Raw genomic sequence first — 12878 nt, 5'->3', positions numbered from 1 at the left:
GGCTTGTCCTGCTAAATGCCCTCTGCTTGTGAATCTGGCTGACAACTTGCAGATTTTGTTTCTTGCTGTAGAAATAGGTGAGAAAGACTGGGCTGATCTTCCAATACAGATAAGTGATTTCCTTCAGGGGGTGTAAGAAGAGTGGCAAAAGGGTTGTATTTTCATTCCTGGCGCGATTATTATCAGCTCCTTAGCAGCACATTGCGTAGTATGCTTGGTGAGAAAAGCCTTTTTGCCCCAGGATCTTTTCCTTTCATTCCTCGGGCGGGTGCAAAGGTAATAAAGGAGCTGAAGACCTATTCAGCCAAGACAGCCAAGCATTTATGTTCCAGCATTTGGTGTTCCAGGCCAGATAGCACCAAGTGGGTAAACCCTGAACTGGAATTAGGTTGATTGATTGTTATTTATCCTTGTCTGCGTGTCTCGGGATGGGTGGGGTGTTTTCCTCCCCCAGCTCTCAGCGCCCGCATCGGAGCCGCGCTGCCGCCCTCTCCCGGCTCCGAGCGCTGCAAAACCTTCCAGACCTCCGCATTCCCAGCACTGACAGCCACACCGACTAACAAACAAACAAGGGGGGAAATGGGAAAATAAAACCAGGGGAAACAAACAAACAAGGAGAAAACGAAAAAAAAAAATAAAAAAAAAAGGGGGGGGGAAGGAAAGGAGAAAAGGGGAGGAAAGGAGGAAAGAAAAACAAGAGGGAAAAAAAGAAAGGGGAAAAGAAAGGGGGGAGGGAAGAGAAGAAAAAAGGAATAAGAGGAAAAAAAGAAAAGAGATAAAAGAAAAGTAGATTTAAAAGAGGAGAGAGGAGAGGAGAGGAGAGGAGAGGAGAGGAGAGGAGAGGAGAGGAGAGGAGAGGAGAGGAGAGGAGAGGAGAGGAGAGGAGAGGAGAGGAGAGGAGAGGAGAGGAGAGGAGAGGAGAGGAGAGGAGAGGAGAGGAGAGGAGAGGAGAGGAGAGGAGAGGAGAGGAGAGGAGAGGAGAGGAGAGGAGAGGAGAGGAGAGGAGAGGAGAGGAGAGGAGAGGAGAGGAGAGGATTGTTTTTCAATGAGTGTGTGGCCAAGCACTGGAACAAGGTTTCAGGAAAGTGGTGATAGTCCCAAACCTGTTGCTGTGCAATAAGCACTTGTACAATGACCTTAGATACATAGTTTCACTTTTAAGTTGTTCTATGTGGAGTCAGGATTTGTACTCAACGAACCTCACGGGTTCCCCCCAACTGAAAATATTCTAAGTATTAGCACCAAAGCTCAATCCCACTTAGTTACCCCGCTTGCAGGACAGGATCTCAAAATACAATAGCAACATATTAGCAAATGCTAGCATTTCATGAAATAAGGCAAATAGACTTCTGTTGTACCATATTTTTCCCCATTAGGGTTTTTCTAAGAGTATCAAAACACTGTATGAACTACCACCACTATCAGTATCAATTCCAGCTACCAATTCTTGCTCCTGGGCCAGGGAACATTTTATGCCACACACTGTGTAAGACAGCAATGTAAAAGACAGGGAAGGAATACAGAAAGCATTATCTCCATTTCACAGTTCAGAAGAGAAGCACAAAAAGACCAAACGGAACAGCCAAAGTCCCTCGTGCACTGGGCTGAGCTGGGGATATTGCGTAAAAGCATAAGCACTTTGATTTGTTCCATCATGGCATTTCAAGGAAGCAAGAGAGGAGATGAGGGCAGATACCTCTGTGCTGTTAGTGAGGCAACATTTTTCCATTTTTACTTGTAGGGATTTTGGAGAAACAAAGATTTTCCTCCTCGTGTCGTAACCGCATGGAGGTTCTCCTGACCTTTTTCCCCCCTCCCATTTTTCCAGGTGATTAAGCTGTGCAGTCAGAAAGCATGAGTGTAATGCCAAGAAGCCAGCAATTTTAACACCACAAAAGGATAATTGTGTAATACCACAGGCCATATTAGTTTCAGTACATACTGACCCTCAGCTGGTGATGACAGAGCGCCAACAGCTCCCAGCACAATGACTGACAGAACTGGGACATGGCAAATTGCACTTCCAAAGCCTGCAGCAGAACAAGAGTTAGGGGACTCGCTTTGCATTAAAACAGGCTTGTACCATATTCTTAGAACAAGGGATAAAGTAGGACAGCACATGACTACTTCCCTTCTAAACCATTCCACTTGAAACATCTTTCATCCTCTTCTCATTCTCCTTTGCTGGTTTGTGAAAGACAGTTGCCCATACTCCTAGTGTAACATTGCCTGGATTCCTACACTATACCACACATTTGTACTAAATTGAAGTGACTTTTGCTACCTGCAAATGTCACATTAATTGAAAGAATAGCTTAGGTTGTGACATCTATCAATGCCTGAGTAACCTCAGCTCAGTGGTGCAATTGAGCCTGAGTATATTATTGCTGTGCTAGAGGTCTCAGTGTTGTACCTGTAAAGACTGAGCCATAACTGAGCCATAACTGTCCAATGTTTTGACACCACTCCCCTTCCCCCAAAAATATTTGCTCACATTTTCACTAACTGGGTGCTCTGTAATATTCCAAACCTGTATGCACGTGATGCTGCCTCAGTATTAGCAATTGGGGAACCACAGGTAACATCCTGGAGACCCCCGAGTTAACCAGAAGTAAACATACAGGTGAAATCTAGGCTGTCCCACGGATTTTCCACTCTGAGCAGAGAGGAATCTGAGTTGCATTGCTCAGCTTCAGGAGGTTTCTGCACTCTTGCCAGTTACTATTTAGCTTTAAAAGAAGACTTAGAAAATAGTTGATCCTTTTCCCACAGATCCCAGGAATTTTGCGATCTCTTCTCAACTGTGGTGTGGCTTCCCCTGTCAACATTCTCCCTACAGGATACATGGTCTGAGGCAAGGAGCCCTTCCCTGGGAAGGGAACTTGAACCCATCCAGAGCAGGAACTGAAAGGAGCCAAACATCTCTCACTTTCCAGGACTTAAGGTAAGCACTGCTGTTACAAAGACAGGCTTAAACACCCCCCTTACAAAATTTAGGGCAAACTCCTACTTTTCAAGAGATAACTTACCTACCAAAGTGATGAAGAAATTCCCTCCTCTGGTCATGAGCAAGCCACTCAAAAGAGGGGTAAAATACATTGCATCTCCTCTTGCCACCCAGCTTCTATCAGGCAAGCAGATGTGGCATGGAGGACTTGGGCCCTTAAGAAAGGAGGATTTGACAACTCAAATTATTTTCTTCTCTCAAGTCTATAATATTCTGGATGCGTGATTAAACTCTGAGTTGTTTAATCCTGGTGACTCAATATATGTATAGTAAAACTAGTTTCCTGTTCCTGGACCTTTTTTAAAAAAAATCAGTATTCAGTATTAATTTCAGCTTGTACTGACAGCTGAAACTGTAAGAAATATTAAACTAATATTTTTATATTCAGAGTGTGCTTTGAACAGAGCAGCCTTAATTTAAGAGTTATTTTAGCAGTTAATTTCCCCCAAAAAACTAAATCACTCTTTCCAAAATCCATGTACAAGCTGACTCATAACATGAAGTTCCACTCAAGCCATGGCATAGCCACAGTGGATTTAATGCAAAAGTAATTATCTCAATTTACATGGAGACCACTGAGTGTGAAAAAAACCCAGAAGAAATATTTTAGAATTACCTAACAATCAGACTAAAAGCATGGGCAGTCTGGAAAAAGGATGTTTTTAATTCTTGAATGCCTCTAGAAAATTCTGTACCAGTGATGGAGTTTTCTATTCAATTATATGGGGTGATTTAAATACATAAAAAGGTAATTACAAAACCTCTGTTAGATTTTGCTTGAAGTGTAGCCAAGATACTATGATTTAACTGAGACTAGAATTTCAGACATGCTTTAACATGTTTTCAGTGTTACTCCCTGCAGATTCTCAATCTGTACAGATCAAGTTATTTACAGATTAAGTACCTGGAAACAAGATAGGTTACAATATGAAATATATTCAAAAACCTGGAATTAATTTTATAACTTTTGCCAAGAGAATTGGTAACATACAGTACAACTGGCCCAACATCTATAGGCCTGCTTGTAATTACTACTTTCTACTACAGCAGCTTCCTGTCTACTGCCATATGGGTAACCATTGACTCACGACAGTAGGAATGCCACTGACTCAATACTACTAAATGTCATTTTCAGAAAAGAAAATACAAGCATTGAGGTGACCAACAAAATTGAGAAATTATGCAGTTTTCTATTTGCTTTATGCAGTTTGAGGCAATTTTTACAAATTCCTTTAAACACCACAAAATGGAAAGTTGTGTAAGATATAAGTTAATTTAAACCTGCTTTGCCATTATCATGCTAAGCAGTTGACAAGGTTGTTATACAATCAGTGGTATAAAGGTCCCAAAGTAAAATCCTAAATAGTCACTACATAAAATATCACTTTAAAATAGAGTTACACTCTGTAAGAATCCTAGTTTATCAATAATCATGTACCACTAAAGAATAAGCTGATAAACTATTTTTTTTCACACATTTCTTGCCTCTCCCTCCCATCACAGTGCTAAGCCCATGTGAGCCGTGCCTGCACTACCAGAGCTGCAAGACTCAGTGCAGGAGAAGCAATCGAGGCTGGAGTGACAACAAAAGCAGCAGATGTCACTGATGCCTCTTCCACACTTCAGTCCTCAGGTATCACAGCAGAACAAGGAACCCTCCTGACTCCAGGGTTTCCTAGTAAAGACAGATTTGAAGAGGCACAGCCACTCTCCTAAGAGATAAAAATAAAATGCTGATAGATTCTATTGTCAAATAAGCCTGTAAGATCAGAATTACATAGTGTTAGGGTATTTTATTCCAGTTATACAGTCTAGATCACATTCAACTGTTCATTTAGCCTAGCACAAATCTCAATTAATCCACAGGGTAAGTTCCTTTCAACCAACTTTTTAAATGAAATGTTAATGAAGGCCCATAATTTAATCTTCTGTGCCTCCATTTATAAAGTGATTTTTAAATATCATTGAATGACAGCACTTGGATACTAACAGTCCACTGCAAAGACTTCCACTGAGAAAAGAATATAAAAAGAATACCCCTATCCCCAAACACAGAAATTGTACCAAAAAAAAGCCAAATACAGGTTTGTAACAGATTTTACTTATAGAAAAGCATAATTTTAGCATCATTTCACAATAAAAAGGCAACATTTGTTTGACATTATAAAGACATGGTATATCAATTCAAAATGCAACATGTAAAGCACGTTGTAATACTCAGTATAAAAGGCTTGAGATACACTATGGCATTTAGCCAGTTACTCCTGGTGCCTCTTTGTGGATATTTCCTTAATTACAGGGTATTTTCTCTCTGCTTCATACATGCCAGAAGTATATTTTGGAATATAAAATCATGGAAGTGTTAAAATACATTGAAACATGTCCAGAAAAATCAAACCCAGGACCCATTTCTCTCTATACACAAACAGCTCTACCTTGTATATAAACTTTCTGTCCCATCATTCTGCTCCCTCTTACAAAAAAAGATTATTTTTTCCATCTTCTCACTTCTGCATTCATGCAACTTCATGATCAGGTTTCCTTTTCCAAATACTAAGATGTAAAATTAACAGTTACTTTTCCTGGGGCTTTTCCAACATCTTCAGTGCTAATCTTCCAACCATTAGCAAACTGTATAAGGGGGGAAAAAACATACAATTTAAAAATAATAACAACAATTTTCAATTAATTTTCAAATACTTCATGTAAGTGGGACAAAAATAATACACAAAATATGACTCACTCCATCTCAGTTTAATTAAGTGAATAATAAATCACACACAGGAAGTTAAAAAAAAGTACTGTACCTGACACCAGCAATTAGCCCTGCAGGCATGAATTTTTTCGAGTGGTAAAATCTTGTTCCCATGATGGCAGTCAGTGCTCCAGATGTAACTTAAATGAAAGATTGTACAGTCTCATCAGCAGAGATGCATGTGTGGGAGAAACATAATTAAAAACTAACAGAACAGAGAAAAGCAGCAGCATCAAGTAAAAAGAGAAACAGGGTTACTTCACTTGAGAGACTAAGAGAGTGAATAAATTTGTGTAAATTTTAAAATGCCTCAATTTGTCAAGAGTAAGTATTCTATATCAAGTTCTAGCACAGTGCACTCCATATGCTTCTGTACATAGTTTTTAAATTTGTTTTTCATAATGTGCTCTGAGACTGGAAATAATTTATGATACACTGCTCTACAACTCACTAACATGTCCAACTTGTAGTAATGTTCTGAGAATTAACTAATTTAGATTTTCAAAAGACTTCAAAAGGGAAGCGTGCTAAGCATTACCAAGGTGAGAGTTAATTGTCCCTGACCACGTGACAAAAAGACAGGAGCCACTTAGTTTCACTGAGTCAGCAAGATAGAAAGGACAATCTCTGGAACATGGGATCTCAAATAAAGACTGAATGCCAAAAAACTGTAAGGAAAACATACACTGATGAAATCCTTATCCTTAGTATGCATCTGCTACCCAGTGTTAACAGCTACATGCACATTGTTCCAACAACTCTATCCCCTACCATTGCTTCTGTGTGATGACTGGTCCTGTAGGATCCAGTTCATCTTCAGCCCTAGCCATGACATCCTTCCTAACACCAACCAAATACTGTCACTGACACCTATTAATCTCATGTAATGAGACATGTAAGAGACTGAGACCATAGTCTAACACACAATATAACTAAAATATTTGTGTATTAAAATGCGTCAAGCTCTAATCAGTAGCCAGTTTTCAAAATGCACGCACACCACAATGGAATTTTGTTTCAAACAGCAGTAGAACACATCTTCCCCGAAAACTTCAAAGCATGAACAGGAAAAGACTCCAAATGCTACTGAGCTACAGAAATGTATGTGTCTCTAGCATTTGGGAAAACATTTGACCTCACACTTCTTAAGCTTGCTGTATCAGCAGTTTATTAAGTTATTAAGGCTTGACCACACAGAGCTTTTGGCCAGTAGGAGTGGAAGTGGACTGTCTGTAAACAAAGCTGAAGTGGAGAGAAATGCTGGGCCTTCTCCTTTCACTTCTGCCTTTCACATGACAAAGAGCCAGATGCTGTGTCACTGCTTCAGGGAAAAGAATGCTGTAGTCTGGTGGCTCTAAACACTGACTACGCAGTAACTCTCCACAGTTACCTTCTCAAATCGGGGGGAAGGGAAGCTCCAGTTCTGAGAAGGAAGAAACAGCATTATGAAACTTGTTTCTCTCTTAAATCTCCCCAGGCATCAACACCTTTGTAATCTCACATATTTATCAAATATAAAAATTAGTCAATCACAATCTCTGCCATTTTCTGTGATAATAAAATAGTCTGCTAGGGGTATGGTCAGTCTGAAGGGGAATCCCACTTCCCAAAATGTTACAGCCTTCTGCAGGATGCTCAAAGTAGGAGGATCTAACCAAAAAGATTTCAGAAACCCATTTATTAGCACTTCCCTTGCACTATGATCCTTCAAACACATCAGTATGAGACAGATGCATGTTGGCAGCCACCAGTTCAGTAAAGTTTAGGCAGGACTGAAGTTAGATTTCTAAGACTGTATGTCTTTAACTCTTCTGCAAACACTTTTAGGTACTCATTTTAAACATATAGGGCAAATATAATATTTTCTACATAAAATATAAATTACTTACCCAGAGATACCCAAATGTTATTTGGATTCTGTGAGACCTGATAAGCACCCAGTCCAGCCAAACTCCCAAAGAAAAGGCCAGCAGCTAGTGATGGAACACTACCTGAATAAATGGAAGATAATGCATTTATAAGAAACTTTAAAATTACCTTGGTCAGCAGCTTACCTGTTTTGCAAAACACCAAAAATTATAAAAATAAAAAAAAAGGGCATTCATCATTCATTGTCATAAAGAAGATTGGAGAAGAGGTTTTTTTAAGATATTGAGACCATGCTGATCAGCACCAAGAAACACATCAATTACTCTTGCACACTCTTGCATTACTCTTATGTATCTTGCAGAATTAGTATTTAGTTCTCTAACAGCAAAGCCATTAATACATTCATGACTGAAAGAACAGTGAGAAAACCAAAGAATTGGTGTTTTCCTTGCACAAACATGTTGTTTCAAAAATTATTCAGTATAATGAAAATTCCTTGAGAGGCATTAAAACAGAAGGACTAAGCTGTAAGGATTTAAAATCAGAAAAAAGGACGTCGGTGGAATTGGGCAGGAGGGCATTCAAAGAATTGCCAAGGAGCAGGGCAGAGTTGAACAAGAGAGGTCATATCTCCTAAGTACACCTGAGATTTAATCCAAAGGTAAGTGCAGACTTTGGAAGAAGGTTCCCTGAATGCACCTAAACTTTGAATCAAGTCCTCAGTATAAATGATAATCCCAAGATACCAGAAAATAAAGGATACCACATCTAAATGGGTGATTTATAGAACATATCAAGTAATGAAGTAGCATGATCACTGTGAGTGGTGAATGCCCTCCATAAGGCTTATGGAGAATTAAGGACTTAATGCTACTAAAGGTGGTTCTTTATACATTCCATTTCTGAGGTCACCTTTCAAAGACTTGAGATTGAAAAGCTAAGCTGATAAAGATCTCCTCTCAATGTTAAAGGAGGACTGCATATTGCTTCCAGAAAGTAATCATTTTTCAATTATCATCAAGGCTGCTGTAATATTGCTTTATATCCTGCTTTTGGTATAAAAAGCAAGAGACAAAGATGATGGAAAGCACCTGAAGAGACAAAGATGATAGAAAGCACTTGTACATGTGCAAGGAAAAGGTGCACACTCTAGTAGGTGGGTGCTTTGCACAGAATATGAGTTAAAAACAAATCTGTGGTAGCTACAATGCTTTCCACAAGCCTGGGAGCCAAGAAACATCCATCATATCCTTGAATTTTACCTCAAGGTATTGTTTAAGTAGCTATGGCACATACACTTATTAGGACAACCACATCACCTCCGGCTGAAGAAGTTCCTACATCTCAAAACACAGGGACCAAGAGAACTTGCTAAATGAAGACAGAAAAATCAATCAATGGATCAATAAATCACTCACTCACTCACTCACTCACTCACTCACTCACTCACTCACTCATTCTTTGATTGCCATGTTCTCATGTCCTTCCAAAGGCACCTACTACTGTCCCGACTGTGTGGATAGATAGATCTGGTTGTAAAAAACCAGATCAGATCAACTTAGCTCTATGCACGAAAGTCCCATTTTCTTTTGGTTTCTCCACGTTCTTAGTAAGGATATAATGGCTCCTTTGTATGGTTGGGGTTTTTTTCTCTCCAGCAGTCACCATACAAGTTTCTGTTCCCCTTCAATAATCCTGTGACCTGGATTCCCTTGCCTGAGCATAACCATGTCCTCCCAATAGGGTTCCAGAGGACAAGAAAGATGCCTATCATTTCATAATGGCCTTGGAGAAATACAGATGCAATTAGTTACTTAAGTTCTCAGTATTGTCCTTTCTGTCCTAAACTCTGCTCACCATCCAAAGGAAAAATCCAAGCAAATGGAAAACAGACTGGAATAGGCACTAGAATCTATGTAGTCAAATCCACTGGTAAGAGTCTTACTGAACTTCAGCAATGCCCCTTCCTATCATAAAAATTGACTTAGGGATTTTCAAAGCTGAAAGAGATAGTGTTGCAGCAGGAGTGAATCCACAGATCTGTCTGGAGGAGGGCAAACTCAGAAAAAGGCCAGGAAATGAAAGCAGTAGGTCAGAGGGTAATCTTATGATGCAGAGCCCAGAAGAGAAACAAGTTTAAGGACTGATTTGCACTGTTCAGCTCTACTTGGAGAAAAGATAGTTCTGAAAGCTCTCTGCAGCTTGCAGTATACTGTTATCATCAAAGATTAAAATGGGAATAAATCTCTTAAGAGGCAAAAGTGGTGATTTATGTCATCTGAAGATACAGAACACTTACAGAATGCTTATATTTTAAACAGCAGGGAAAAAGCCTTTTCCGAAGCAAACTTATGACAGTTCACCCAAAGACCACAGTGCAGATATCAGCATCCACCAGAAAGCAGATTATGGCCTTATCAGCCCGAAGCACCAGCTCAACGCAAATCCACCACACCCCACCAGCAGCAAGTTATCAGCACATGGCACAAACCGATAACATTTACATATGGGTTAACTTCGAGATAAGAGGCTTTCGTAAAAAGCTGCCCAGCTCACACTAAGTTATTGGGGAGAGGGAGGAGGGGGTGGGAGGGAAGAGGGAGGGCGATATAGAAGCACCTTTCGGTACCTTACCTGCTTTTGCATAGCCAATGATCCCTCCTGATGCCACCAGGGCAGCGTAGCCAAAGCCGAGCCAGTCCACTGCCATGCCGAAAACTGGAAGAGAAAACCGGGGTGAAGATCAACATCTCTTAACCTTTTTCAGGGGAAGAAAGGGAAATAAGGCAAAGCATTTTGCCGTGGCGGGCTTTTCCACAAGCAAGGCCTGCCAAAGCCTAAGCGCTGAGGCGAGCCCGGGATCTGAAGCCGGCTCTGTGGGGAAGGCAGCCCGGGGGCACCGGGACACGGCCGGGTCTCACCTGCGCGCCCGCCCCGCTCCGCAGCACCCGGGGCGGAGCAGGCGGCGGAAGGGGAGGCGAGGGAGCCACGCACCGCCCAAAGCTTCCCTTTTCCGGCTGTTCTGGGGAAGGAAAGAAAAGCTGCGAGTGCAAAACCCAAGAAACATCCCCCCCCCCCCCCCCCCCCCCCCCCCCCGAGAGGTAGGGCAGGGTACGGCCCGCAGCCGGAGAAGGAGGCGCTGGTGTCTTTCCACCTAGCTGCAGAGCTCCCGGGAATCCCCGGCACGGCTGGTGTGTGACCGGGTCTGTATCAAATGACTCGGTGCAGACCAGGCTTTGTGCTCGTGTTCAGTGAGGGGCAAAGCTCCCGCAGTCATGTGCACCTCATCCATCCCTCATCCAGAAGTGCGTTACGTGGTACAGCTGAGAATTTGGGCTTGGGTTTCGGTGGAACATGAGCTACGACTGTGGGCAGTCTACAGGCTGCTTCTAGCTTTGATCAGTAATTCCAGTATAGCTCTTTTATGGAACACGTAGAGGATTTCTAGGACCTCCAAATTACAAACTCGTACACCAGAAAAAGCCGTCTTCTGCTGTAGAAGTTACAACAGTGGGAGATGGTAAACATCTTGTAAAGAAAATGGTTTTGCTTTTTTATTTTTTTTTTAGTCCGGAAAAATGTAGAGGTGTTTATAACTACCTACAAAGGTAAACTCTCCGAGTGCTGAAACTGATTTTCTTCATGTAAATGGTCCTCCATGATTTTACTCCCAATTGTCCATGCACTTTCCTCCCATGGACGCTTCACCATATAGAAAGAAAAAGTACTCCTGTAGCCACGTCCCTAAACTGAGGGGTTTGATTCCTCTTCATAATATAAGGCATAAAACATGAGAGACCTACACTTTCTGCAAAGTGCAGCTTTCCATAGCTGCATTTCAAATTTTGCCATCTTTATGAATTAGCCTAATGGTCAGAACGTGGGGAGCAGTTTAATTCTTTTGTTGGCCTCAGTGGTTTAAGTAGGAATCTCCTCCCTCCCTGCAAAGTGCCAAAACCAACACATATCTAAGCTGGATGGGATTTCATTTTCAATTTGAGCTGTATAATAGCTATGAGGTTCAAGCTTCACTGGGCTCTGCTTTGTGATCCAGCACAGGCATTCCCCAAGAGGGGAAGCAGGAAAACTGGAAGAAATCCACAGCTGCTGGAGCTGTTGAGCTCACCTGGGGCTCAGCTGAGATGCTGCTCCCTGAGCTGCTGTTTCTCGCAGCTCTGGCTCCATCTACTCACCCAGTGCCATGCTTGCCCACCCCTTCTGACACGGACAGCTTTGTCACCGCTGACATCTCCTCTCTCTGCACTGCTGCCTCCTCTCTACCACTCTAAGCAATTCCCTGAGAACTAGGATAGAAAATGTGCTGAAAAGGAAGATGTACACAAAGATATAACAACAAATTGCCAAGTACTCATTAGTAGCAGAGTATCCACGCAAGGAATAAAAAATAAGGGTTTTTCCCCTAAGGACTGTTTTCTCTCTCCAGTTCACAAATTGTTCTGAGTGTCATGAGATACAGGATTCTTTGTTACTACACAGGGGTTTTGGATTTTTACAAATGTGTAATATTTACTTCTAAGTCCAAACTTTAGAACCCAAATTCTGTGGAATTTTTGGTTTTTAATCTTAAAATTATGTGCAGACTGTTTTTATTTTCCCTAGTGCTTCTGCAATTGTGATTACTGTGTCCATAAGCTCACGTATTTAAAAATTCAAACAATAAAAAACTGGTTTAGTAGTGGCAGACATTTTGTCAAGGACATTAGCACTATCAATAGACATAACACTTTACAAGTGAAATCACTGTGTATAGTTCTCTTATTTAAGCTTGTACTTTTTAAGTCTTGTATTTACTGTAGAAACTTCATGAATTAAAAATCTGTTTTGGCACCTTTTTATCAAGTCAACAAACCACTTGAAGTCCTATATTATTTTCATGTGTTTGTGAACACAAATATTTAGGGTATCATTAAAATTAAAAGCTATGTAAACTCAAACTCAATCCCTTAATTAAACTGAGCTTACATAAATCAACTATATTGAATATCCAAACAAGGGGCTCTGATAATTTATCTAAGTAAGGAAAACAGTCACAGAAGGTAAATATGGACACCCACTTCCAAAAGAATACTGCTACTGCCACATGAACAATTCTGTAGCAGCACTGATGATGCTCATTTTGTTTCAGTGTCAGAGCATAGAGCTCAATTGGAGTTACATCCTGGTTTATAACCAGCCTGCATTCCTGTCTCCAGATTTCGTTCAATCTTTTTTTTCTGATTTGCTCTG

General features: G+C 41.0%; 1 protein-coding gene across 2 annotated transcripts; it reads right to left on the bottom strand.

Annotated features, from left to right (window-relative positions):
* Positions 1–5086: 5086 nt before the first annotated feature.
* On the bottom strand, positions 5087–10729 carry LOC106854520 (transmembrane protein 14C-like). Of its 2 annotated transcripts, XM_014878513.2 has the most exons (5): positions 10553–10729; positions 10266–10349; positions 7652–7753; positions 5815–5902; positions 5087–5638 (listed from the first exon to the last, which is right to left on the bottom strand). In XM_014878513.2, the coding sequence occupies exons 2-5, from the start codon at positions 10339–10341 to the stop codon at positions 5581–5583; spliced, it is 324 nt and encodes a 107-aa protein (XP_014733999.1). In that variant the 5' UTR covers positions 10342–10349; positions 10553–10729; the 3' UTR covers positions 5087–5580. The 2 variants fall into 2 exon arrangements, with proteins under 2 accessions (XP_014733999.1, XP_088025499.1); XM_088169373.1 differs by lacking the exon at positions 10553–10729 and having other exon boundaries at positions 10266–10546.
* Between the last annotated feature and the right edge of the window lie 2149 nt (positions 10730–12878).

Source organism: Sturnus vulgaris, chromosome 1, assembly GCF_052056855.1.
Source record: "Sturnus vulgaris isolate bStuVul1 chromosome 1, bStuVul1.hap1, whole genome shotgun sequence".
NCBI classification, from domain to species: domain Eukaryota; kingdom Metazoa; phylum Chordata; class Aves; order Passeriformes; family Sturnidae; genus Sturnus; species Sturnus vulgaris.
Note: the sequence above shows the minus strand (reverse complement) of the source record. Positions and strands in the feature narration are given on the sequence as shown.